The sequence below is a fragment of the Chanodichthys erythropterus genome, chromosome 12 (assembly GCF_024489055.1).
Source record: "Chanodichthys erythropterus isolate Z2021 chromosome 12, ASM2448905v1, whole genome shotgun sequence".
NCBI lineage: Eukaryota > Metazoa > Chordata > Actinopteri > Cypriniformes > Xenocyprididae > Chanodichthys > Chanodichthys erythropterus.
Window position 1 is genome coordinate 49,646,088 of NC_090232.1, and position 27,969 is coordinate 49,674,056.

Here is a 27,969-nt window from a genome sequence, read left to right on the forward strand (position 1 = left end):
ATATGGACTTGAAAGCAAGCGTCCACAAGCTAATGCTAATCGAAGCATATACATTTAAAAGACAAAAATACAAATACAGTTAATAACTGCACATAACCTCCTGAAAACCCCAATAAAACATACATGTAAATATGCCTTTAATTATTAATTCGGCTTACCAAAGCAGTCAACATTTATTAGTTTAAAATGCCAGCAACACAACAAACGCGCCAAGAGAAGAGAACACCTAGCGTGCGCCACTAATGAGTGTCCCGCCAGAAACAAACCCTACATACTTTAGTTCCGGGAATAAACTATGACTATTTAGCTATGACTAAATATAAAATGAACAATAAAAATCAGAAAACGGTTTAGATCAAATTAAATGTATTAGTGGTAGTAAGTCTATTTTCCACATTTGATTAGGCGGATCTATGTAATTAATGGCTAAATAATCATGTGCCATTGCAATTATTTGTCACAAAGCTGCAGATGGCAGATTATGATATTAGCCTACAGTGTAAATTATGACAGTATTAAATCACGTTTAATTCAAATTCAGAGTACTTCTTGTTTACTCTAATGGAGCCTGATTTATTTAGTTTACCCCTAAATGTTAATTAATGCATTAATTATCAAACATGTATTAACGCGTATAAGGCTGCTGTTTTCATGCATGAATCCTTATGACTCCTGTCGTAGTTAAGGATCACTCTTCATTAGTTCATGATTAGTTCATACCTTTACTAATCATGAGTTCATGTTGAAGTAACTATTAATTCAGGTATTAGTTCATGGTTATTCATGTACTGTTATTGTAAAGTGTTACCGAATAACATAAAGGTAGCCAATCTTGTCATAGTGTATTTTGGAGAATTGAATCGAAACATGTGAAATCCTTTTGAATATTTTTACCACATTTTTACTATTACAGCTGTGGAGATTAACAAATCATGACAAATGTTGATTGTTGCATTATATTTAGATCTATCACACGTGTGAATGCAGTGATCTCGTCATTGTAACTCGATTCCTGCACGCTCACGAACTGCTTTCACCACAACTAACAATGCAAAGACGATTTAAACACTGTAAGAGATTGTATATAACAGGAGTTTTGGCAAGTGATAAACTGATCAACAGCTTCAGCCATTATAAAGAGAGTATTCTTTGAAGTAAAAATACTAGGAATATTTATTATGAATTTAACGGACAGTTTGCGGGTTCCTACTGATTCCAGAACAGCTGATTCCTGATCTTTGAACAAAGGTTTTGGTCAAAACCAGTGTCATATTGCGACTTGCTCCCAAAACAGGCACTGGTAAAATGTACAGTAAATATGCAAGTCAGCACTGATATGACTAGAACATTTGTTAAAAATCAAAACTGAATCCTTTTTCTATGACATCGGGATCCTTTGGCAGCTTATGCAAAGATGTTGTTTTTCCACAGCCAGGAACAACACAACGTCTGCATGGCGTCACAATCTTGTTATTATGCAATCTTGTCGTAAACAACTAGGCCTGCTTTAGATCCACGCGCCACTCATCGACTGAACGTTAGTGGGCGGGGACAATGATGTGATGATGTAAAAGTAGACATTGTTGTCTTGCTCTCATGTCATGACCCCTTTAAGGTTAGGTTTAGTGGTGGGGTTGAGCATGTGTTATGCTGGAGCTTATAGTTGTAGTGAAGTTATGGTTAGCGTGTTAGGCGATTGTCAGCTCCACCCTAACTTCTGCTGCTGGCCTGAAACTGCTGTCTGCAGTTAGACATATCTCATCTCATATGAGCTTGTTCAAACCCTCAAACTACCACCAGAGGTCACCATCTCCTGCTACTGACATCAACCTTGATGAGAGTCACCTGTAAAGCACAATCATTCATCTTCAGAATCATTCATCTTCAACTTAAAGAAAAAGATAATATTTTTTCTTTAATTAGGTTTAGTCCAGTGTAAGGTTGTTCTTTTGTTTAGGGAGGGACACTGATATTTCCGTTGCTGGCATTTAAAAACAGTGTTAACCACACACAGTCCTTCACTGTAAAGCTAAAGTGCTTGTGTTAAAACAGTCAGCCATTTGGTTGCTGTTGATCTGATGAGCTTCAACACGGTAAGACAAACACACTCGTACTTAAATGAAAATGATATTTATTGCTCATATAGCATACATGGGAAATGTTAAGAATAGGGTGATATGCATATACCTGTTTTAGTGCAAGTGATGATTATAATAATGCTGTATTATAGATATATTTGATGCTGATGTTGGTCAGAATGGCTCCTGCTCTTCCTCTGATCTTTCTGCTCATGATTCACGGTGAGTCTCTGTTTCATTCACATTAGAAACACTCTGATGTTTTATTTAAAGCATCACAATGAGCACTTTCTCCTGTCCTGTACTCACGTTTTTCCTTTTAAACAGGAAGTTTGTCCCTTTTTAGAAATATCTAATAGTCTTTTTCTACTTGCGATTCAGTGTCAGGTGGTTTAGGGGACGGATTTTCTCATTGTTCAGGGCATTTGACTGGACAAATATCACTGGTAACACTTTAGAATACTGTTCTGTTATTAATGAATAACTACACAGGAACAAATGAGTAACGCATTATTAACATTCTATACTACGTTACTAGTTCACTGTTAGCTATAATCAATAACTATTTCCTGGAGAACTCCTAAGAACTACTATATAAAGGTTCATAATTAATGTGAAAAATACATAATGTCAGTATAAGTGAAGATCATGGTAACCCACTAGTAAAGACTGAAGTGTAACCAAATCCATTTGATGGAATTACTATTTAAAAACCTTACAGAAACCTCAAAAGATTACAATGACTTTGGTTATTATGAGGATGTTATTATGCTATTCACTTTAGAATACTGATCCAAATAATTAGTATTTTCTTCTGAAAGATTTGGTAATACTTCAGTCATTACTAGTGTGTTACCATGATCTTTACTTTAGAATTAATTATATACATTATGCATGTTAATTATGGACAACCTGTACAGTATATATTTCCTAGTTATTCATTAATGACAGAACAGTATTCTAACATTTACATTTACATTTATTCATTTGGCAGAAGCTTTTATTCAAAGCGACTTACAAGTGAGGAATACAACAAGCGAGTCGTCGTGACGAGGCAAATAGACACAAGAAGTGCTCACAATACAAGTTTCAGACATTGCTCAGAGTATCATAAGCTACAATAGAGAGGGATTAGAGGAAGTGAAAGGATAGGTATAGGAAGTTCTTGCTCACGAAAGAGATGAGTTTTCAGCTGTCTTTTGAATGTTGCCAGGGATTCAGCATTCCGGATGAATGCAGGAAGATCGTTCCACCAGCAAGGGACAGTGAATGAGAATGTTCTGGAAAGTGATTTCGTGCCTCTCTGTGATGGTACCATGAACCTTTGCTCCTTTAATGAGCGTAGGCTTCTGGTAGGAGTGTAGACTCGTAAGAGTGAGTGGAAGTAGGAGGGTGCTGAGCCTGTGGTAGATCTGTAAGCAAGCGTCAACGCCTTGAATTTGATGCGAGCAGCAAGTGGTAGCCAGTGAAGAGAGATGAAGAGAGGCGTGACGTGGGCTCTTTTGGGATTGTTAAAGACGAGACGTTCTGCTGCGTTCTGAATCATTTGTAGAGGCTTGATTGTGCATGATGGCAGTCCAGCCAGAAGAGCATTGCAGTAATCAAGCCTAGAAATGACCAGGGCCTGGACCAGAAGTTGTGTTGCATGTTCTGTTAGAAAGGGCCTGATTTTCCTGATGTTGTATAGTGCAAATCTGCATGACCGAGCTGTCTTTGCAATGTGGTCTTTGAAGGTCAGCTGGTCATCAAGGATTACTCCAAGATTTCTGGCCGAATTTGATGGGGTAATTGAGGATGTGCCTAGCTGGATGCTGAAATTGTGATTTAGAGTCAGATTGGCGGGGAAAACAAGAAGCTCAGTCTTAGCCAGGTTGAGCTGTAGATGATGTTCTTTCATCTATGCCGAGATGTCCAGCAGACAGCTTCTGTGGGATCATCTGTCTACAAGAAACATGTTTAATGTGGGTTTCTTAAGCAGTGGGGTTACCCGAGCCTGCTTGAATGTGTTCGGGAAAGTGCCAGTGTGGAGAGATGTGCTGATGGGATCTAGAGGGCAGGTGGTGGGATGACTGGAGAGGAGAAGTTTGGATACATCTGTCTCCGTGAGGGGGGAGAATGAAGAGAGGAGGTGTGTGGCTGTGTGTGTGGTTGGTCTGAGTCCTAGAATAAAATGGCCATTTAAACCAGATTAACAGAAATCTGCTTTCTCTGTCATGGTTTAAAATAGTCCTAGACTTAGTCTAGTCCAAAGTTTAATAAACTGACTTCCTGGAGACTGAGACTGATTTTTTTTTTTTTAGATTCTTTTTTACAGTAAAGGGGTTTTATTGTAATAATTCAGGGAATACATGTAAACTAAGTGTTTTTCTGTAAAAAAAAAAAAAAAAAAAAAAAAAGTTTAATGAAAATTTCTGTTAACATTTTTTGCACTTTATTTAATAATGTCCGATATAAATATGGTGGCCCCTAAGCACAAAATTAATATTTTTATGTAATTTGGTATTTAATAAATCAACTTTGATTATTTTATTTTTTATATATATTTCATTATTTGAGAGTGCATCATGTTGTTCTTGGCTGATTTCCTGGCTCTCTCTTCACTCCTCTGTCTCTGTACATTTACTTCTGCTTTTCTGCAACACCCTCCATAAAAACTGATGATGGCCTAATGGTTAGAGAATCAGACTTGTAACCCCAAGGTTGTGGGTTAAGGCACCAAACCTCCAAATGCTCCCCAGGCGCCGCAGCAGAAACGTCTGCCCGCTGCTCCGGTGTGTGTTCACTTGATGGGATAAATGAGTATGGGAGACCATACTTGGCTACATGTCATGTCACTCAATTCACACTGAGATCATTTATCACTCAATAGATTCTGAGAAGATTAGCTTATACTTCCTGTTGCTGTTTTCAAATAGTAATACAGTATTATCATGTTTTCATAGTCCACTGTAACTGATAAAACAACATGTTCATCTTGATGAATTCTGTGTTTCAGGGGTTTCTAGTGCTGATTGGGGTGTGAGTTACAGTCCTTCACACATCTGTGCACTAAAGAACTCATCAGTGATAATGAGCTGCACTTATACATACCCTACTGGACATCAGATCATGAGAGTGTTCTGGACCAAAGGCCCATTACAAGAGGGTGTGGAGCTTCCAGATCTGTCTAATGACCCTGAATGCAGTCAGAGGCTTCAGTATCTGGGAGATGAACAGCAGAACAGCACCATCAGACTGAGTCATGTGACACTGAAGGATTCACACGAGTACTATTTCAGAATCATCACTAATAAAGACAAATGGACTGGTTATCCAGGAGTGACTCTTACTGTCACAGGTGACTTTGGTGAGGTTTCTCTCTTCTTCTGTGCATTATGTTGAATAATAATCAGTGTATGACAGCAGCACTAGATATAATGTGTGTGTTGTGTTCAGATCTTCAGGTGGAGTCTCCTGAGAGAGTGACAGAGGGAGATTCAGTCCGTCTGACATGTAAAAGCAGCTGCACTCTGACTGACAGAGCAACATTCATCTGGTACAGAAACTCACAGCCATTAACTGAGAGAAGAGACAGAAACAATGAACTCCTGCTGCAGTCAGTCAGAAGAGAGGATGCAGGCAGATATAGCTGTGCTGTACACGGACACAATCACATCTCTCCTGCTGTTCAGATCAATGTCATGTGTGAGTACAGACTGACTTTTCTCTTTAAAGTTGTCTTTGAAAAGCAAGCAGAGTTTGACACTACATATCTCTGATAAATGATCAGTAGGTTTTGTGGGTCTGAAAGGAAAAATAACAGATTCAGATCACATCTCTGCTGAGAAGGAAATTCTTTACAAATGCAGCCCAGATAGCAAACAACCATCAAAATAATGTTCAATCAATATTAAAATCAATGTTAATGTGTCAACATTAACTGCATTGAATCAACATCACTTTTGCACCTGCATTTAATGTTGAAAAATCATTGGTAATGGCACTGAATCAATGTTAAATGTGATGGTGGTTCAACATCATGCTTGCACTCTCAGAAAATGAAACAAACATTAACAAGAACATTAAGAAATTTAAGCATTAACAAGTCTATCAATTTTATCATCTTGATAAAAAAAATGCATAAAATAACATTTTATTTCAACATTTACTCTCCCTATCCAGTGTTGTGCAAAGCATGATGGGAAGGGTAAATCCTGTTTATGTAGTCTCATCTCACATGGATTAAGTAAATTGGTTGAAACGAATTGTGTTGGATTAACTTCATTTACTTAAGTAAATTGAACAAGCATCAAATATTATTTTTGGTCTACTTAATTGAAACACATTCTTTCAAAATGAAAATATTGAGTTGAGCCAAAACTGTTTCACAATGCAATAGTTTGAATGAGAAACCTAATACAATGGTGTTCAATGAAAATTGCGTTACACCCGCAACTGAACTGGTGACCAACAAAGAAATCTCTAGCGTTAATTTTGATCACGGCTTGTCTTGAAAAATAATCAGCCATCGATGAACATGTCAAACTAACAAACAAAGGCCACAGATTTTAGCCTAGGATCAGAAGATTTTCTAAATTTGTCTCAGACGACCAAATCCTGGCCAAAATCACATAGTGTGCACCTGGCTGAACACAGCATCTGTTTTTTCACTTCCTGAAGTAGCTTTGTTAATGTCTTTCCTCACATCCTTTAGCTAGCATTGCAGTATATGATTACATTACCTGTGCGCCGCTCTCCAGTGAGTGAATTGAGAGAGAGCTGCTGATCGAGGATGGGCCGCATGATCCTATCATCAGACACACTCACCCCCGAGACGAGCGAGACCCTCATGTAGGACGCTCGTGCTTTGCAAACTCCATCTGACTTGTTTTGTATCCTGTCAGTAATGCACCAGCCTCAGAGATGAACTCTCATGCACTGTTCGATTTCTGGTGACTGTCTGTATGGTCCGGGTCAAACTGACCCTAAATGGATTCAATAAAATTCCCCAAAAATCACACTATTAAAAAAAACATACAATCATGTACACATAATTCACTTTTAATATCAATACTTTTCACACATTACAAAGAATTAATATCTGAATTTATGATTTACAAAAATGTTTTTAACCACTATTTTTAAGACCCCCTCCCCATTTTGAATGGCTGTCTATAGGCCAAATTGACCCACAAACAGTAAGACACGTCAGCATGTTGAAACTTTGCATGCATGTTCATGACCCTAAATGAGAAAAAATCACAAAATTTCAAGAAAATCAATGTAGGTTATAAAGTATTTCAGATAGACTGAAAAGATCAATTATAGTTAATTTTTACCATATGTCACTGACAATTTTTTTTTTTTTTTTTTTTTTTTTTTTTGAAATAAGTGAAAAAAGGCTCCTTTTTTAGCTTCATAGGGTAGTAAAATCCAAGATGTTTTGGGTCTGTACAGTTACCTCTGTGGGTCAAATTGAACATCACCAACGTAACCAAACTTTTGTATATGTCAGAACACATCAGCATGTTGAAACTTTGCATGAATGTTCATGATCCTAAATGAGAAAGTCACAAAATTTCAAGAAAAAAAAGTATGATAACTGATGTTTCAGACAACTCAAAATCAAAACGGTACACGAGGGTTAAGAAACATAGGTGTAAGTGTGGAGATAACTTTGAATACTTACTAATGCGATACTGACGTTGTATCGAGAGGGTCGATCATCAAATAAAAATATTGTTACCAAATTTAACTAATAATTCATATTATTTTTCATGAAAACAAATGCACAATATGAGCTTTCCAGTGGGGAAAATGAACAGCCCTCATTCAAAAACATCACCAAACAATATATTAAAGGCACAGCTAAATGTGACAATTATTATAATGGGTTTATGTGAATATTGTTTTCAAGGGTTAGTTCACCCCAAAATAAAAATGACATCATTAATTACTCACCCTCATGTTGCTCCAAATCAGTGAACATAAGCAGAAGATCAACCGAACATTAATAACACAAGAACAAACCTCTTCCTGAAGCTGAAACATGCTGCGTGACACACGAGAATGAACCGCATTGGTTACGCAGCACGTTTGAGCTTCCCAAAGAGTTTTGTTCTTGTGTTATTTAGGTTCAGTTGAGCTTCTGTTTATGATTAATGTTTTTATGTGTGTAAAAGCCTAAATTAAATTAGTTCATCATAAAAAGTGAAAGAAGGAAAATTTGGACGTAAACATCTCAATTCATATGGATTAGTTTTATGATCTCTTCATGACCTTTTTGAAGTGTCAAAGTGGTAGTTACAGAGGCAGCCAACTGAGGAACAGATATCACTCAGATTTCATCAGAAAGATCTTCATTTGTGTTCAGAAGATGAACAAAAGTCTTACAGGTTTAGAATGACATGAGGGTGATTTTTAATTTTGGGGTGAAATAACCCTTTAGGTTCACTTAAATTAAAGGTTTTTGTAAGATTTTTTTTTTTTTAAATATTCTGGAATTGTTAATAAATGATACATAAACACAATGTAGGCCTAGATTTTTATGTTTTTTTTTTTTGTTTGTTTTTTGTTTTTTGTTTTTGTATACTGTAAAATCCACTTAATAGAGGCATCAGTATCAGTATTGGTAGCTGAGATACAGCCTTCATTCATAGTGCACTAGTTTTTGTATTTTTCTGTTTTAGATCCTCCAAAGAGCGTCTCAGTGTCCATCAGTCCATCTGGTGAAATAGTGTCAGGAGATTCAGTGACTCTGATCTGCAGCAGTGATTCAAACCCTCCTGCAGAAATCAGCTGGTTTAAAGGAGGAACGTTTGTAGGATCTGGAAGAATCTACAGCATCTCAAAGATCAGCTCTGATGACAGTGGAGAATACAAGTGCAGATCCATCAATGAACATGGAGAGAAATACTCTGATGCTGTGACTTTAAATGTCATGTGTGAGTTTTATGAATCAAATTTTGTATTTTACTTACTTACTTTCTATTTGTGTTTACTTCCTTATTTGTCATTATATGTTGTCTGATCTAGTCCTGTTAAACTTTAGTGTGTTTTTTTTTCTGTATTTCAGCCGTCAGATGTTTCTCATCTGTTGCTGTCACTGCTGGTGTTGCTGCTGGTGTTGGTGTTTTACTCGGTGGAGCATCAGGTGCTTTCGTCATGTACATTTGGTAAGACGTTCCTTTAAAATATTTACTTTGTATGTATGAAGTGTTACTTTATTACACTCAAGTCAGTGGTGTCCAATCCTGCTCCTGGAGGATCCCCAAAACACAATGAACAGCTAATCAAGGTCAGGGATGGGCAGTATTTATGATACATGTATTTCAAATACAAAATAGTATTTTGTAATTTGTATTTGATTGGGTTGATGAAAAAAGCTTTGTATTTTGCATCAAAATACTTCAGTGTTTTGTATTTTTGTATTTTTAAAATACTATAAAATACTTTGTAAGAAGTCTACATGATGACATCATAAAATTGGTTTAGTTTTGGTAGCCTAGGCTAAATAGTTTACCAATTTACATATTGTTCCTGAAAACTATTGTACCGAGCAGCAGTCCCCTATATTTATGATTAACAATCAATTGATTAATTAGTTAGAAACTAGTTGCCATGAATACAGGAGCCATCAGTTAACTTATAATTGACTTGTTTGTCATTGAGTCAGTGTTGCTGATGCAAAGTAGGTCCTTCGTTACCAAACATCAAGTAACTAAATTAGGATACAATTATGAGTCATTCGCAAACATTAAACTGTTGGTTACTTTACAGGGGTGGTTCAGTGTTTTTTTTCTAGTCTTGATTGTGTTTTGGGGGCACAGTTTGTATGTCTTAATGCTTCGTTTTTTTGAAAACGCTGTATTTTTCATATATTTTAGCTTTATTCTACACCTCTGTTTCCACTGTCATATGAACGGCTCGTTTGACTTCCTGCTTCTATGAAGCCACTCCCTCCGAAATATGCAATGTGCTCAGATTGGTTGGCAGGTTGGTAGCTGGCCCAGTGTATTGTGATTCGCTGAAGCGCCCAGAAATGCCACGCCCCTTATTCGTTGTTACGTGCTTCGGTGGAAATGTAAATAATGGCATCTATATTGCTGTATCAAATTGAGCCAAATCAGACCCAGATGAAGAGGGTCAAGCAGAACCTCTGCAATCGCAGCTTTTAAAGGATGTTTATGAATGGTACTTAATTTTTTGTATTTGTGTCAAAGTGTTTAGATGCTGTCACTGCTGTTTGTTAGCTTTCAATATACAATTTTATCCTGATTAAAGCTTTACTGTAGCCGAATACATGACTGAGTAGCAGCATTTTTGTAAAGGGAGCGTTTAATTTATGGCATGAACAACTGTTTGTCTATGAACATAGACGTTTGTTGTTGAAGTATGCACTAGAATTTAGCTAACTGGCTAGCAAAAATGAGTTGCTCTTTGTTTATGTCCTTGATGACACCAAAAATAGCGACAGAACTATACCTTTAAAAGACATGGCCTCGCCCACTTTGTTGCGTGTTCCCGGGGGCGTGTTTTGCAGGTTTTATGATGTCACCAACCCGGGAAGAAGCTTGTTTTAGTCCAAACCGGTCGTTTTTGTAGGCAATAAACTGCCATAACTTTAAAAGACAATATCTCCGTTTGCAGTCAACTTTCAGCGCTGTAACTTTGCAGATACTGTTTATGCTCAAACAGCAACATTACACACTAACTAAAGTTTAAAAAGTGAAATCGCATTGAACCACCCCTTTAAAACTAAACATCTGGGAGATCGCAGGGATATGTGAATATTTGATCTGTTAAAGCCACAATATATACATTTTCGCCACCAGAGGACGCTTATTCAAAACTAAGGCGTAGCTCGATGACACCTTAATTTCACAGAATCACGGGAGGTGTTGTCTTTACGTATGGAAGCCCGTTTCTGCCACAAAAAAAAAAAAGATTAATTGCGATCAATTTTATCTCAGAATTATGACTTTTTACCTCGCAATTGCGTGTTTATATCTTACAATTGTGTGATATAAAGTCAGAATTCTGAGATATAAAGTCGCAATTGTGTGATATAAAGTCAGAATTCTGAGATATAAAGTCGCAATTGCGTGATATAAAGTCAGAATTCTGAGATATAAAGTCGCAATTGTGTGATATAAAGTCAGAATTCTGAGATATAAAGTTGCAATTGTGTGATATAAAGTCAGAATTCTGAGATATAAAGTTGCAATTGTGTGATATAAAGTCAGAATTCTGAGATATAAAGTTGCAATTGTGTGATATAAAGTCAGAATTCTGAGATATAAAGTTGCAATTGTGTGATATAAAGTCAGAATTCTGAGATATAAAGTTGCAATTGTGTGATATAAAGTCAGAATTCTGAGATATAAAGTTGCAATTGTGTGATATAAAGTCAGAATTCTGAGATATAAAGTTGCAATTGCGTGATATAAAGTCAGAATTCTGAGATATAAAGTCGCAATTGCGTGATATAAAGTCAGAATTCTGAGATATAAAGTCGCAATTGTGTGATATAAAGTCAGAATTCTGAGATATAAAGTTGCAATTGTGTGATATAAAGTCAGAATTCTGAGATATAAAGTTGCAATTGTGTGATATAAAGTCAGAATTCTGAGATATAAAGTTGCAATTGTGTGATATAAAGTCAGAATTCTGAGATATAAAGTTGCAATTGTGTGATATAAAGTCAGAATTCTGAGATATAAAGTTGCAATTGTGTGATATAAAGTCAGAATTCTGAGATATAAAGTTGCAATTGCGTGATATAAAGTCAGAATTCTGAGATATAAAGTTGCAATTGTGTGATATAAAGTCAGAATTCTGAGATATAAAGTTGCAATTGTGTGATATAAAGTCAGAATTCTGAGATATAAAGTTGCAATTGTGTGATATAAAGTCAGAATTCTGAGATATAAAGTTGCAATTGCGTGATATAAAGTCAGAATTCTGAGATATAAAGTTGCAATTGTGTGATATAAAGTCAGAATTCTGAGATATAAAGTTGCAATTGTGTGATATAAAGTCAGAATTCTGAGATATAAAGTTGCAATTGTGTGATATAAAGTCAGAATTCTGAGATATAAAGTTGCAATTGTGTGATATAAAGTCAGAATTCTGAGATATAAAGTTGCAATTGTGTGATATAAAGTCAGAATTCTGAGATATAAAGTTGCAATTGCGTGATATAAAGTCAGAATTCTGAGATATAAAGTCGCAATTGCGTGATATAAAGTCAGAATTCTGAGATATAAAGTCGCAATTGCGTGATATAAAGTCAGAATTCTGAGATATAAAGTTGCAATTGTGTGATATAAAGTCAGAATTCTGAGATATAAAGTTGCAATTGTGTGATATAAAGTCAGAATTCTGAGATATAAAGTTGCAATTGTGTGATATAAAGTCAGAATTCTGAGATATAAAGTTGCAATTGTGTGATATAAAGTCAGAATTCTGAGATATAAAGTTGCAATTGTGTGATATAAAGTCAGAATTCTGAGATATAAAGTTGCAATTGTGTGATATAAAGTCAGAATTCTGAGATATAAAGTTGCAATTGCGTGATATAAAGTCAGAATTCTGAGATATAAAGTTGCAATTGTGTGATATAAAGTCAGAATTCTGAGATATAAAGTCGCAATTGTGTGATATAAAGTCAGAATTCTGACTTTTTTTCTCGCAATTCTGACTTTTTTTCTCACAACTGTGTGAAATGTTATTTCTCACAGTTCTTGCTTTGCTTGCCTTTCCTTTCATGGCGACTGACCATCAGGATTGCTGCTTTGTTATTATTATACATAAAATAGAGGACATCATAGAGGATTATTTTTAGCGCCGATTTACCAATAAAGAAATTTTGATTTTACTGGAGGAGACATATAAAGATTAGTCTCCAGACATATGCATTATGCAGGAATATACATATAGAATGTTTCCACGGTAACCTTGTACATGAGTATAGCGTTTCAAGGAGACATAACAGCTTTTACTGCCATCTAGTGGGCTTAATACTAAAAGACCAATACCTATCATGTTTCATCAACTTTGCAACTCAAGGGTAGAATCATGCAATTCTGCAAATTACAGTCGAGGTATTTGGGCAATAAAAGTTGTTTTTAACAGAATGGATACACTAATGAATTTGACACAATAATAACAATATAATAGTAATAATAATAAGAATCAGCTGTGGCGGAGGCACAATAAAACAGAAAAAGCTGAGGTGGCACTTTTTATGCACCAACAGCTTCAGACTTCATGGCAGCACGGCTATCGTTGGATGCACTGTTACAGAGACACTGACCGTCAGTTAATTGCGAGAAAAAAAGTCAGAATTCTGACTTTCTTTATATTTCAGAATTCTGACTTTTTTTCTCGCAATTGCGAGTTTATATTTCAGAATTGTAATGACTGAGACAAATCAGACACAATTATTGGTTAGTTAACCAATAGTTTTAAGCTCACTCTGGGATCCGACTGTCCCCATCCCCCGAGAAGTTCTCAGTTACAAGTTTATTGCGCCGAGGAATGTGCTGCCACATTGAGAGCAGAGAAGAGACACAGGAAATCTGCATCTTCCCTGCATTTTCCTCACAGAACAAAGACGTTACTGCATTAATTCTATAAATGAACATGCATATTCCCAGGAAATGGTATCTATTATTACTGTTGTATTGCAGTCATTGTATTTACATGTTTTATGATTTTTAAGTTTTATGACATTTAATGTAACTTCAGTTATGCCATGTTTAGTGTCTATGGGTTCGTATCGAGCAGATTTAAATGCTTGTATATGCAGTATGTCCATACCTGTGCAACACATTAGTATTACAAGAATCTTTAATAGTTCTTCTTCAAAACTCAGCCAGTTAATCTTCTTGGTCATAAAAGCCCGACAAGGGGGGTGTTGTCACCCGGAAATACAACATCTTCATTGGCCCCATCATTCCTAAGAGGTTGGACTTTGACCAGAGGTTAAAAACCAGCGAACAATGCCACTCCCTCTCTTTCCTTGTGTTTTGGACGACTAAACTGAACCTTCTTTGCCTTGTAAACTGGCAACAACTCTTCCGGTTCAACTCTCATTCTGACCTATGTATGTGTGTGACCCTTTGTGTATGTTATGTTATGTGTTTGTTAGTTTAGTTATGTGTTTGTGAGTTAGTTAATAAAAATTGTGCACGATACATGTTTGGTTCAGACTCTGTCTGCTAATAAGTTGCCTCTTAAGTGATTTAGATCCCGATTTAGATATGGTACAATAAGAATGTTATTTTTCCATAACCTGGAAATTAACATTTCTTAGAATTAAAAAATAATCAACACTGAGTGTTCACTGGACGAACAGGTTAATTGATTGTAAGCTACATCCAGTTAATCCAATTAACAGATTTACATATTCATAATTAATCATAATTAATAATCATAATGAGTTATGAATAATTATTAATATTTCCCCTTTGAGTTAATTTCACTACATAATTCTGACTTTTTTTCTTGCAATTGCGAGTTATAAAGTCACAATTCTGAGATATAAACTCGCAATTGCAAGAAAAAAAGTCAGAATTCTGAGATATAAAGTCGCAATTTATCTTTTTTTTTTTTGTAGCAGAAACGGGCTTCCATATTTATGTCCACAGCCGGTGGTAAAGAATCGGGATGGGACTCAGGTAGAAATCATGTTCATGGATGAGATTATTAATGTTACTGTAGTATGAAGCGGAGCATGGCCAAATGCTGTTAGGGTGACAGCAGCGGATCTTTTATTATGCCGCAGTCGCTGCTTCCCCTTCTTCTGGTCATGTGCACTTAGGGTAACGCAGCGCTGTTTTATCATATTAGATACATTTGTGTGTTGAAAGTTGTTGTAATGGTACTCTGTGCGTTCACTCGGTGGCTGCCATGAGACACTTGTTACTGCAGTAAGCTCGATTTTAGGCATGGTAAAACATGGTACTCAAGAAAACAAGATGACTAAACGTGTTGAACTATATAACAATAATTAGTTTTCTGTCGATGAATGTATCCAAACAGTTGCTCCCCTGTCTAATAAAACATAATATATTATAGCGTCTTTGATGGTTCCCATGGTTTCGACAAAATAAAACCAGAAATCGAGGTTAACGGGGATATGATGTCATTGAGAGGTGACGCATGGACACGGTCCGTGTCTTCGGTAAAATTGCTTTTTTTCTCGATTTAAACATTATTTGAATCATTTGGGATAATGTAAGTACCCAAGTAAAAAAAAATATATAACACTGTTCTAGTGGTTATTGGATATTTTAATCTAAAAATCCTACATATTGTGCCTTTAACTGGTTGCATATGTCAGATTTATTGCATGACTCAGGCAGAGAAAAGCTGTTGCTATCAAACATTGTTTACTTAATCAACTGAGTCAGTGTAATGGTGAAGGGATCGATCAAATGGGCCAATTGATGGAAGGTTTGTGAAGAAATTTCATGCTCCCTTGTAAAGGTATTTTTTTTTTTTTACTATTTTTAAAATTTATTTATTTATTTATTTTTTTTTATGTTGTGGCTGCTGTATTTTGTAGTTTATTTTGATACATTTAAAATGAAGGTATTTGGTATTTTATTTTAAAATACATTTTGATGTATTTTTGCCCAACCCTGATCAAGGTCTTATACTAGACATACTAGAAACTTTCAGGCAGGAGTGTTGAGTCAAATTCAGGACAGAGTTTGGACTCCACTGGTTTAAGTGTACACACTCACACATCTTTAAATGTGCTGTTTATTCATCTTTCTTCTGACAGTCTTTCTAGAACGATGAAAAGAGGATCTGCTGTGAAGGAGGTGAGATGATCACAATTATTTACAGTGTTTTCCTGCAGGCAGAGATGTTTCCTACTGCCATTATGAGCCGTTCAGAGATATTAAGAGTAAAAGACACGAGTCTCGAGTCCAAACACCTGATTATTCAGTTCTAGATCCAGTAAACTGATTTCCATCAAGATCCTCTCAACATTACAGTCTGTTCAGTTAGACTATCAGATTTAAAACATGATGTTTGTGTCCTTCTGTCTCTCCTGTAGATCTCTGATCCCAATGAAGACACATATACAGCTCTTGAGCTCAAGTCCACGACCTCTGACCTGTACGACACACTCACAGTAAGTGAGACGTCACAGTCAGATGATCCATCACAGATGATCACATGACCGATCTCTCTCTCTTTCACACAGACGGTTCATCCCAGAGCTCCTGAAGACTCCTGCAGGACTCTTGATCCTCAGAGCTTTTCTAAACATGAGAATCCATCAGTGAGTGTCTGAACCTGCAGCTCTTCTCAATATCATCCATCAAACTCTCTTCAGCTCTAGTGTGATTGATTTGTGGATCTTGTGAAAGGTTTATAATGTTGTTGATGAACTTCAGTCAGTCTTTCTTCATCTTATTGTTTGTTCAGATCAACAGGAAGATGCTGCAGTAAGAGCTCAATCCTGAGCTCTGTGGGCGGAGCCACATGTGATTGACAGGATCATCAGTGATGAGTCACACAAGAGTTTCATTTCTGTATATTTGAAGAAACATGATGTAACAGAGGAATTAAATGAAAGTTAAAAGCTGGTGAATTGTCATTGTGTAAATATATAATGTTAAGTTTAAGTCAGCAGAGCAAAACACCTTAAGTGATGTTCAGTTGTGGCAAAAAAGTTATTTTTTTTCTTATTTTACAACATTTTCCTGTTCTTAAATCATAACAAACACTGAAACACTGAACAAATTCATAACTGTGCACATTCACAAAGGAAAATGTATCATTTTTTGCTCTTAAAGTGCTCAATATTATCAGCTTCAGTGATTGTCTTTTGTGTTCCTGTAACTTTTCCTTTAAGTGATTAGTTTTATTTGTGATTGTCTAATATGTGTTTGTACAAACCTTAATGGCACATCGATACTGCATATATTGATACTCACAAGCTTATTTAGTATTGATTCCATTAAAAATATCTATATTAAATTTATATTAATTACCAAATATGGGTTTCTGTATCACTTTCACATGTTTTCAGTACTTTTTAAATGTTTGCTCCAAAACACATATTTAGCTGGCCTGTGTCACATGGCTATGAGAAGTGAATGTACAGCCACACACTAGGGCTGTGTCCTAATTCAGAGGCTGCATCCTTAGAAGGGTGCATTAGAAGACATCACCGCAGCGTGACAAAAGCTGTAAATCCAAATGCATTTGGATGAGCCTTCAAATTGGGACAGCCTTCATCACGCCATTGTGACTAATCATAATATTTACCATTTACCATTTTTACATCTTGGTGCAAATATTTTTAAATGTGCTCAAAATTTTTTCAGTACATTTGTTAATTAATGGCCAGTATGTGGATATACATGTGATCTGCCTTCAACCCTTTGATGCACAAGCTATGAAAACCCCTTCTAATGCATAACATGGGTCAAAAATGACCCGTATTCATTTCCTATGTAATTTCAATAACGGTTGAGTGTTTCTTTGCTGAATCTTTAAAAGAAATGTATTTTATCATTCATTTATTCCAGGTATTCCTTAAATATCTTGTTTTTGATCGACAAAAATCATGATGTTAATTTTTTCTTTCTTACTTTATAAACAAACACAGTTTTTGTTTGTCTACATCAATTTTACACACATGGGTCAAAAATGACCCGTATTCATTTCCTATGGTATTTCAGTCATGACTGAGTGTTTCTTCGCTGAATCTTTGAAAGAAATGTATTTTATCATTTATTTATTCCAGGTATTTCTTAAATATCTTGTTTTTGATTTTAACAAATCATTGTGTTTATTTTTTCTTTCTTTTTTTTTTTTATAAACAAGCACAGTTTTTGTTTGTCTACATCAATTTTACACACATGGGTCAAAAATGACCCATTGTTGTAAAGGCTCCTTTACAAGAGGGCTTTTATTTTGACATCGCACTTCATCTTCCAGTAGAGCAGTGCGTGAGTTAATCTGCTGTTGTCTGCTGAACTGTTATGCTCTGTAGAGCCGATCGCTGAAAGGACACATATTGCTGTTTATTGGTGATATTTGCTGCAGAATTACCTCAAGGTGTTAGTCATTGACCTGCAAGTAAGACTGTTTGCCTTATTTTTGTATCTATTGAGATCGTTATTGTGTTATTTATAACTGCGTCACACGCGCATGTTGAGACATGCCCGTAGCCATTGTCTCTGTTAGTCTAGCATAATGACGCTGTTCCATATGTGACTTATTTCTTCTGTTTGTATATGTATAACACTGCTTTGGTTTATAATAAGTATGTGACGTGATTTTGATATTGTGAGCTGTTTATACCAGACGAGCGATCACACTATAATTATATCCATTATATCCGCAATTATATCCATATATGGAGTTATGTTTACTATGTTAGATGATCGCTTATGGCTTACAATGTAAATTTTCCCTCTTGGATTTTATAATGGAGGAATGTTATTAATGAGGATTTAATATACTTTGACTGCCTTTATGTACCAATGGATGTTTATTATATATGGCAAACTATTTGTAGATTTTCATTATCCTTTATTGTATTTCTTATGTTCCAGACTAATGCCTCTACTGCCTGTAACCGATACCTACCTGTACCTCTGTGGCTTATATCTTTATCAATACACCATCTAAACCTGAGCGCCTGTCTCCTCGTCCTTATATAAATTGTGCTCTGACCGGCACCCAGAGAGGTTCACTCATATAATAACAAATCAGATCCTGACAGTCAAACGTCTCTCCAACATTGTGGTCCTTCGAGCCGGAGTGAGTGTTCCTCTCTGATATGATGGACTCTGATGAGGAGATTGTTGGCGGAGCTCGTCCAAAGCGCCTGATTCGTCCTCCAGCCTACCTTCAACATTATGAGGTGCAGTTTCCCAGAGGCAGACCTGTCTCAGAGCCTGATGTTTCCCGCACCGTGGAGACTACTGTTCCAGCCTGGACCCTGTCTCGTCAGCCATGTGTTACCCCCCCTAGTGGTGACCGTGCTTATCCAGATGGTTCACAGATCCTGTCATTCAGCCGTCAGCCTACTCAGCCTGCTGTGTGCCCTCAGCCAGTTCCTTCCTCACCCTCAGCGGCTGATTCAGTTGCTTCTCCACACCTCAGTGAGCTACAGCACTTGCGCCACGAGCGTGCAGCCTTTCAAGCAGACCTGAGAGAGTTGAGAACAGTTCGTGCAGAAGTTAGACAGTTAGTTTTAGCAGCACAGTCCCTTAGAACAGACCTTAACCAAGCCAGAGGTCAACCTCTTTCGCCAGTGCAGGCCTCTGCATTACGGTGGTCAAATCCTCCAGAGAAGCCCTGTGTGTCCACTCCTGTAGTAGATGGTGGTACTTTCCCTGATCTTCCTCCGCCACCTTGGCCTGAGCCTGATGCAGGTTTAGCTAGAAAGTTAGGTGACTTAGAATTGTCTGACGCAGCTACTTCCTATCGGCCTGTGGTTTCAGGGTCTCAGCAGTATCCTTTTGTGCTCCCTCCCACTCGTTCATTCCCTCCTCTGCCTAGTGTTGTTCCAGATGCTGATGAGTTTCCTCCGCCTCCTACTCCTCAGGATCTTAGAGAGATGCTCACTCCTAGTGCCATGCCCTTGCCTACCCACCGTCAGTCGACACCTGCCTATTCTAGTCTCCCAGCTTTTCTTCCTCAGGCAGAGCCTAGGGTGCGCCCTGTAGTCCCTTCCTCTGAGGTTGTGTATCGTGGTCCCCCTCCTACCATCCCTAAGTTTACTCGTCCAGATCCTAGTGAATTCGCTCGCCTTCGCATAGCCTTAGAGAACCTGCTCCCCCCAGATGGTACTGAGCTGTTTAAGTACCAGATCTTAGTGGATCACCTTAAGCTCGAGGAAGCTAAGATGATAGCTGATGCTAACTTAAATTCCCTGACCCCCTTCACAGATACTATGACAGCACTTTATGAGAAGTACGGTCAGCCACATCAGTTAGCTTTGCGTAAGATAGCTAGTGTTCTTGATAGTCCTGATGTTAGACGTGGTGATATCCCAGCCTTTCAGAGATTTGCTCTCCAAGTCCAGTCCCTAGTCGGCCTGTTGAGAACTTTAGGACGTGATGGGGAGCTAGAGTTGAGTTGTGGTTCCCATGTCGCACGCCTTCTGAGCAAGCTTCCTCCAGAGCAGAGAGCAGAGTTTCGTCGCCACATGTTTCGTCAGCCTGGTTCTACCCCTAACCTAGTTCATTTCTCTAATTGGCTTCGTTACGAGACCTGGTGCCATAGTTACGACACAGAATTGATGTCCAAGAGCTCACATGCTGGCAAGAGATCCGTTGCTATCTTGCATGGAGTTGGAACATCCTCAGCCCCATCCTCATCCCCTTCACAAGTTGAATCTTCCATGCCTCGTAGGGGTTCCGTTCAGCCAGTCAAGCCTGTTAGAGCAAAGCGCTATTGTCCTTTCTGTGATGCCTCTGAGCATTACCTGAGTCAGTGTGCTTCATTTGCTCAGCTTACTCCTGATCAAGTTAAGACCTGGATCCGTAGCCATGATCGCTGTTGGCGTTGTGCCAGATCCCATCATGCAGCCCGATGTGACCTGAAGAAGCCCTGCAGTCTTTGCCGTGGCTTACATCTTCGCTCCCTTCACGATGTGAATGTCAGTCCTTCCTCTAACGAAGACTCCACCACTGTGGAAAAGAGCTGCCTTACGAGCTTCTCCTCAGATAGATTCTTCTTGGATAAGCCTTCCATTAGTGGCCGTGTTATGCTTAAGGTGGTTCCAGTACACCTGCATTATGAAGATCGTACCTTGGATACCTTTGCCCTCTTGGATGATGGATCGGAGCGAACAATCCTGCTTTCCACTGCCGTTGAAGCTCTGGGCATTCAGGGTGTTCCTGAAGATCTTCCGTTACGGACCGTCAGAGATGATGTTCAGGTCATTCGTGGTCGTTCGATATCCTTCCAGATTTCTCCCGTCTATCGACCACAGATCAGTTATCAGATCAGTCATGCTTTTACGGCTGATCGCCTTAACCTGTCACGCCAGTCCTATCCTGTGGATCAGTTAAGGCGGAAGTACAGACACTTGAGAGGCCTTCCCATCCGTGCCCTTGCTGATGTCCAACCATTGCTCCTTATTGGTTCAGACCAGCCCCACCTTATAACCCCTACTGAGCCTGTTCGATGGGGCGGCTCAGGAGCGCCAGTAGCTGTTCATACCCGCTTAGGATGGACACTTCAAGGCCCTGTTCCTTCTATGGGTTGTCCTTCTACTCCTCGCCAGTGTCTGCTTACCTCTTTAGTTCCTGTTCAGGATGAGCTCCTCCATCACGTTCAGAGGTTGTGGCAGTTAGATACAGTTCCTAACAGTGAGGGTAAAGACGTTACTCGTTCTAAGCAAGACCAGGAAGCCATTCAGCTGCTTGACCTCAAGACCATTACCCAAGAGATAGAGGGTGTTCATCGCCTTGCCACTCCCCTTCTTCGTCATAAAGACATGCCCTTGTTGAATGCTCCGAGAGATTCAGTCTTGCCTACCCTCCGCAGCGTGGAGCGACGTCTACTGAAGGATCCTGAGAAAGCAGAGACCTACCGAACAGAGATGCGTAAACTCCTTGAGACTGGAGCTGTCCGTGTGGTACCAGATCCTGCTCCTGTTACCCCTGAGTGTTGGTACATTCCACACCATATTGTTAGCCACAATGGAAAGTCCCGCCTCGTCTTCAATTGCTCTCATCAGTACAGAGGTCAGAGCCTTAATCAGTACCTATTGCCCGGTCCTCCCCTTGGAGCCTCATTGTTAGGTGTCCTCCTCCGTTTCCGAGAGCATCCTGTAGCTGTGAGTGGAGATATTAAGGCGATGTTCCACCAGGTTCGCCTCCTGCCTGAGGATCGTCCTCTGCTCCGCTTCTTATGGCGAGACCTGCAGATGGATGGGGCTCTTTGGACCTTCGAGTGGTTGGTTCTACCCTTCGGTACCACCTCCAGTCCTTGTTGTGCCATCTATGCACTCCAGCGCCACACCCGTCAACACCCCTTGACAGATGAGGAGATTCGTTTCTCTGTGGAGAAATGTTTCTACGTCGATAATTGCCTCCAGAGCCTATCTACAGCTGATGCAGCCCGGAGTCTGATTGATCGCTTACGTACTATCCTTTCTGGAGCTGGATTTGAGATCCGGCAGTGGGCCTGTAATGATCCTACGGTATTAAGTCACCTACCTCCCGATGCTCGAGCTACTAGTGTGGAGTTGTGGCTGACACAGGAGAGGTCTGACGTTCCTGAGTCCACCTTGGGTTTGAGTTGGAATTGGCAGTCCGATACTTTGTCTTATAAACACAGACCTGTGATCTATGAGACCCCTACCTTGCGGAATATTTATAGGGTCCTTGCCACACAGTACGACCCTTTGGGATTGCTCCTTCCTTACACAACCCGTGCAAAAGTGATCGTCAAGCACCTTTGGAACAAACAGAGAGAGTGGGATGATCCTAACCTACCTCCTGACCTCCTCCATTCCTGGATGCAGTGGGAAGAAGAACTTTCCTGTCTTCCTAGTGTCTCTTTTCCTCGCCCTTATGTCCCCCCTGCAGTTGGTGAGGTTACCCACGAGGTCCATATTTTCTCAGATGCCTCTGAGCAAGCCTACGGAGCCGTAGCTTACCTACGTACCGTTAACCCAGCAGGTCAGACCTACCTGTCCTTCCTTATCGCTCGATCCCGTGTTACCCCTAAGAGAGTGCACTCCATTCCCAGATTGGAGCTCTGTGGGAGCTTAGTTGCAGCTCAGCTTGCGAAGTTGCTAGCAAACGAGTTGACCTTGACTATTCAGTCTACAGTACTGTGGACAGATTCTACTACGGTCCTTCAGTGGTTGAAGTCTGAATCCTGTCGCTACAGAGTCTTCATAGGCAATAGGATCGCAGAGATCCAGGAGCTTACCAATCAGTGCTCTTGGCGTTACGTTACTTCAGCAGATAACCCTGCGGATGACCTCACAAAAGGGAGATCTCTTTCTTACCTTGCAACCCCAAACCGATGGTCCCAAGGACCCCCTTTCCTTCTCCTTGACCCTCAAGAATGGCCAGTCCTTCCTACCTCTGAGCCTAGTGAAGATCCAGCTGAGTTGCGAAAGTCTACCTTCTGTGGGGTTATCACCTTACCTACTACTGATAGCCCCCCTGATAGATGGAATTATCCCACCTGGCTAGACCTGCTGGATGTCACTGTTCGAAACCTTCAAGGTGACTCAAATTATAACATTATGTAAGTTGACATTTTGTAACATTATGTAAGTTGACATTTGTGCTGGCTACTGTATACAGGCCACCAGGGCACCATACTGACTTTATCAAAGAATTTGCTGAGTTTCTATCAGAGTTAGTACTGGCTGCGGATAAAGTCCTTGTTGTTGGTGATTTTAATATCCATGTAGATAATAATAAAGACGCATTTGGATTGGCATTTGCAGATATTTTAAACTCTATTGGAGTTAAACAACACGTGTCAGGACCCACTCATTGTCGTAATCATACCCTAGATCTAATACTGTCGCATGGAATAGATATTGATGCTGTTGAAATTCTACAGCAGAGCGATGATATATCAGATCATTATTTAGTCTCGTGTATAATACAATTAGCCAAGGCTACAAAACCACCACCCAGCCATAAATATTGTAGAAAAATCACGTCTGCCACTAAAGATTGCTTTATAAATAATCTCCCCGAGCAGTTTCATCGCCTTAGTATACCTGACAACATAGAAGAACTCGATGCTGCAACAGAAACTATTGGCTCTCTCTTTTCCAGCACATTAGATGCGGTCGCTCCTTTACGTCTAAAGAAGATTAAGGAAACTAATCCAACGCCGTGGTATGATGAGCACACTCGGGCTCTAAAACGAGCTGTTAGAAAAGCTGAACGTAGTTGGAAGAAAACAAAACTAGAAGTTTTTCGCCTTTCGTGGAAAGAAAAAATGATTGAGTACAGAACAGCCATAAGAAATGCTAGATCTACTTATTTTTCAAATCTCTTAATAGAAAACAAACATAATCCTAGGTATTTATTTGACACAGTGGCTAAATTAACTAGAAACAGAGATTCAACTGCTGACGTTTCCATAGAGCACAGCAGTAATGACTTTATGAACTTCTTTACTTGCAAGATTGATAATATTAGAGAGAAAATTATAAACATGCAACCGTCTACAGTTTCTCTTCAGACAGTGCACTGTAGTGTCCCTGAGGTAAAACTAGAATCATTCGCCGCTATAGGAGAGGAAGAATTATCTAAACTTATCAAATCATCAAAATCAACGACATGTATGTTAGACCCAATGCCGACTAAACTACTGAAAGAAATGCTTCCAGAGGTCGTAGGTCCACTTCTTGATATAATTAATTCATCTTTAACACTAGGACACGTACCAAAAACCTTTAAGCAGGCTATTATCAAACCTCTTATTAAAAAACCTCAACTAGATCCGAGAGATATAGTAAATTACAGGCCAATCTCGAATCTACCTTTTCTGTCAAAGATACTAGAAAAGGCAGTTTCAACACAACTGTGTTCCTTTTTAGAAAGAAATGGAATCTGTGAGGATTTCCAGTCAGGATTTAGACCATACCATAGTACTGAGACTGCTCTCGTTAGAGTTACAAACGATCTACTCCTATCATCCGATCGTGGCTGTATTTCTCTATTAGTGTTATTAGATCTCAGTGCTGCTTTTGACACTATCGATCATAACATTCTTTTAAAAAGACTTGAAAACTATATTGGCATTAGTGGAATTGCTTTGGCATGGTTCAAATCATACTTATCTGACCGTTATCAGTCTGTGGTAGTTAATGAAGAGATGTCGTATCGATCACAGGTTAAATATGGGGTACCACAAGGCTCAGTATTAGGACCGTTGCTTTTCACTCTGTACATGCTGCCCTTAGGAGAGATAATTAGGAAGCATGGTGTTAGTTTTCACTGCTACGCTGACGATACTCAGCTCTATATTTCCTCGCGCCCTGACGAAACCTACAAATTCACAAAACTAACAGAATGCATAGCTGACATTAAAAACTGGATGACAAGAAATTTCTTATTATTAAATTCAGAAAAAACTGATTTCCTAATCTTTGGACCAAAAACTTCCTCACGAAAAAACCTTGAATACTCTCTAACACTTGACGGGTGCTCCATTAAACCTTCGTCCTCAGTTAGGAACCTGGGTGTGCTCTTTGATACCAATCTTTCATTTGAAAGTCATGTTTCTAGTATCTGTAAAACCGCCTTCTTCCATCTAAAAAATATATCTAAATTACGACATATGCTCTCAATGACAAATGCGGAACAGTTGGTTCATGCATTCATGACCTCAAGACTAGATTATTGTAACGCTCTACTGGGTGGTTGTTCTGCTCGGCTTTTAAACAAACTACAGTTGGTTCAAAATGCGGCAGCTAGAGTTCTTACTAGAACCAGAAAGTATGACCATATTAGCCCAGTTCTGTCAACATTACATTGGCTCCCTATTAAACATCGTATAGATTTTAAAATCTTGCTACTTACTTATAAAGCTCTAAATGGTTTAGCTCCCCAGTACCTAAGTGAGCTCTTAATGCATTATAGTCCTTCACGTTTATTGCGATCTCAGAATTTAGGCCAGTTGATAATACCCAGAATATCAAAATCAACTGAAGGCGGCAGATCATTTTCCTATTTAGCACCTAAACTCTGGAACAATCTTCCTAGCATTGTTCGGGAAGCAGACACACTCTGTCAGTTTAAATCTAGACTAAAAACACATCTCTTTGCTCTTGCATACACATAACACATCATCAATACATTAACATTTTTCAAATCCGTTAAAGGATTGTTACGCTGCAATAATTAGGTCGGCCGGAACCGAGAACATTTCCTATAACACTAGATATACCTGTACATCAGAACAAGAATGGCATCTACGCTAATATCTGTCTCTCTGCTTATCCTGAGGTTTGCCGGGTGCTGGATCCAGGCCGTATCCAGGTCAGATGGAGAACCTGCGTCTGGACCTGACTACAACGTAGCCCAGGATCCCCGTATCCGCTTGCATATATTTATATATAATCGATTTTTAATCTCTATAATAAAAATGTACAATTCAGATTTTGATCTCCATATACATTTACATATATATATCTTCCAAGGGGTTTTTTCCCTCCTAGGACTTTTTTCCCAGTGCTAGCACGCTGGGTTTTTCTCCTAGGGGGTTTTTTCCACCCCTGGAAGTCAGCCGACATTGGCTTAATGTAGCACCATCTTGTATATGTTACATATTACCACGCTTGTTTGTACAGTTTTAACCACTTCCCTTTTTTTCTGTGCTTCTAATATGTAAAGCTGCTTTGAAACAATTACCAATTGTAAAAGCGCTATATAAATAAATTTGACTTTGACTTGACTTGACTCAAATCCTGATACAGCTCCAGGAGCCACAGATTATGGTCAAGCTGAAACCCATGTCCTTAAACGCGTCCAACAGGAATCCTTCCCTGAAGATTACCACCTGTTAGAATCTGGAAAGTCAGTTAAACCTAGTAGCCGTCTAGTCACCTTGGCCCCTGAGATGGATCCTTCTAGTGGCTTGATTAGAGTGGGTGGGCGTTTAAGGAGAGTGACTGACCTTGCAGACTCTGTTCTCCATCCTGTAGTCCTAGACCCTAAGCATCCCGTTACTCGCCTGATTATCCGTCATTATGACAAACAGCTGCATCATCCTGGAGCAGAGCGGTTATTCGCGGAAATAAGGAGATGTTATTGGATCCTGCGAGGCCGTGAAGCTGTTCGACGGTTCCAACATACCTGTCCAGAATGTTGCCGGTGGAGAGCCCAGCCTTCAGTACCTCAGATGTCTGATCTACCCTCTGCCCGTCTTCAGCTTTACAAGCCTGCTTTTCATGCATGTGGGATGGATTGCTTCGGTCCTTTCCTAATCAAAATCGGAAGACGTACAGAGAAGCGTTGGGGTATTGTCTTTAAGTGTCTCACCACGAGAGCCGTACACCTTGACCTACTCCCTAGCCTGAGTACTGATTCCTTCCTTATGGCCCTTAGGAGGTTCATTGCTAGGAGAGGCACCCCAGCACAGTTGTGGTCAGATCGAGGGACCAACTTTCGTGGAGGCGAGCGGGAGTTGCGAGAAGCTTATGCTGCCTTAGCTCCTGACCTGCAGCGTCATCTTGCTCGCCAGAAGATCCACTTCTGCTTTAATCCCCCATCAGCCCCTCACTTTGGTGGTGTTTGGGAGAGGGAGGTGAGATCTGTCAAGTCAGCTTTATACACTGTCTTGGGTTCCCAGTCGGTTGCTGAAGAGGTCCTAATGACAGTTTTGTTGGAAGTCGAGGCTATACTTAATTCAAAACCCTTGGGTTATGTATCCTCCGACGTGGCCGATATTGACCCAGTGACCCCTAGTAGTCTCCTCATGGGGCGGCCTGATGGATCTTTGCCTCAAGTCATTTACCCAGAATCTGAAATGTTGAGTCGCAGAAGATGGAGACATTCCCAGATCCTGGCCGATCGATTCTGGTCCAGATTTATCCGGGATTACCTTCCTAGCCTGCAAACCAGACACAAATGGCGAGCCTCGCCACCTGACTTACAAGAGGATACCTATGTCATGATTGTTGACCCTCAGTCGCCTCGAGGTTTATGGCCTGTTGGTAAAGTCGTTCAGACACACCTGAGCCCTGATGGCCATGTCAGATCAGCAGATGTGCAGATCAAGGGTCAGATCTATACCAGACCAGTAGCCCGTTTGGTTGTACTACCAACGTTGCCTTCAGATGATCCTGGGGTCCCCAACCCTCCTAAATAACGTCGCCTTTCCTGAATACAAAGATGCTTCTCATCTTTGGGGGCGGCTGTTGTAAAGGCTCCTTTAC

The 27,969-nt window shown here is 39.3% G+C and overlaps 2 protein-coding genes across 3 annotated transcripts; both read left to right on the forward strand.

Annotated features, from left to right (window-relative positions):
• The first annotated feature begins 4,161 nt into the window (after window positions 1-4,161).
• Window positions 4,162-16,830, forward strand: LOC137032806 (carcinoembryonic antigen-related cell adhesion molecule 6-like). Of its 2 annotated transcripts, none has more exons than XM_067404764.1 (9): window positions 4,162-4,206; window positions 5,074-5,424; window positions 5,514-5,762; window positions 8,747-9,001; window positions 9,133-9,232; window positions 15,853-15,892; window positions 16,132-16,209; window positions 16,282-16,359; window positions 16,506-16,830. In XM_067404764.1, the coding sequence occupies exons 1-9, from the start codon at window positions 4,194-4,196 to the stop codon at window positions 16,527-16,529; spliced, it is 1,188 nt and encodes a 395-aa protein (XP_067260865.1). In that variant the 5' UTR covers window positions 4,162-4,193; the 3' UTR covers window positions 16,530-16,830. The 2 variants fall into 2 exon arrangements, with proteins under 2 accessions (XP_067260865.1, XP_067260866.1); XM_067404765.1 differs by having other exon boundaries at window positions 5,074-5,415.
• Window positions 16,831-17,251: 421 nt separating this feature from the next.
• Window positions 17,252-27,902, forward strand: LOC137032440 (uncharacterized). The gene is made up of 3 exons (XM_067404201.1): window positions 17,252-18,167; window positions 18,647-23,290; window positions 26,509-27,902. Exons 2-3 carry the CDS (start codon window positions 18,874-18,876, stop codon window positions 27,900-27,902), a joined length of 5,811 nt encoding a protein of 1,936 aa, XP_067260302.1. The 5' UTR covers window positions 17,252-18,167; window positions 18,647-18,873.
• Window positions 27,903-27,969: the final 67 nt, after the last annotated feature.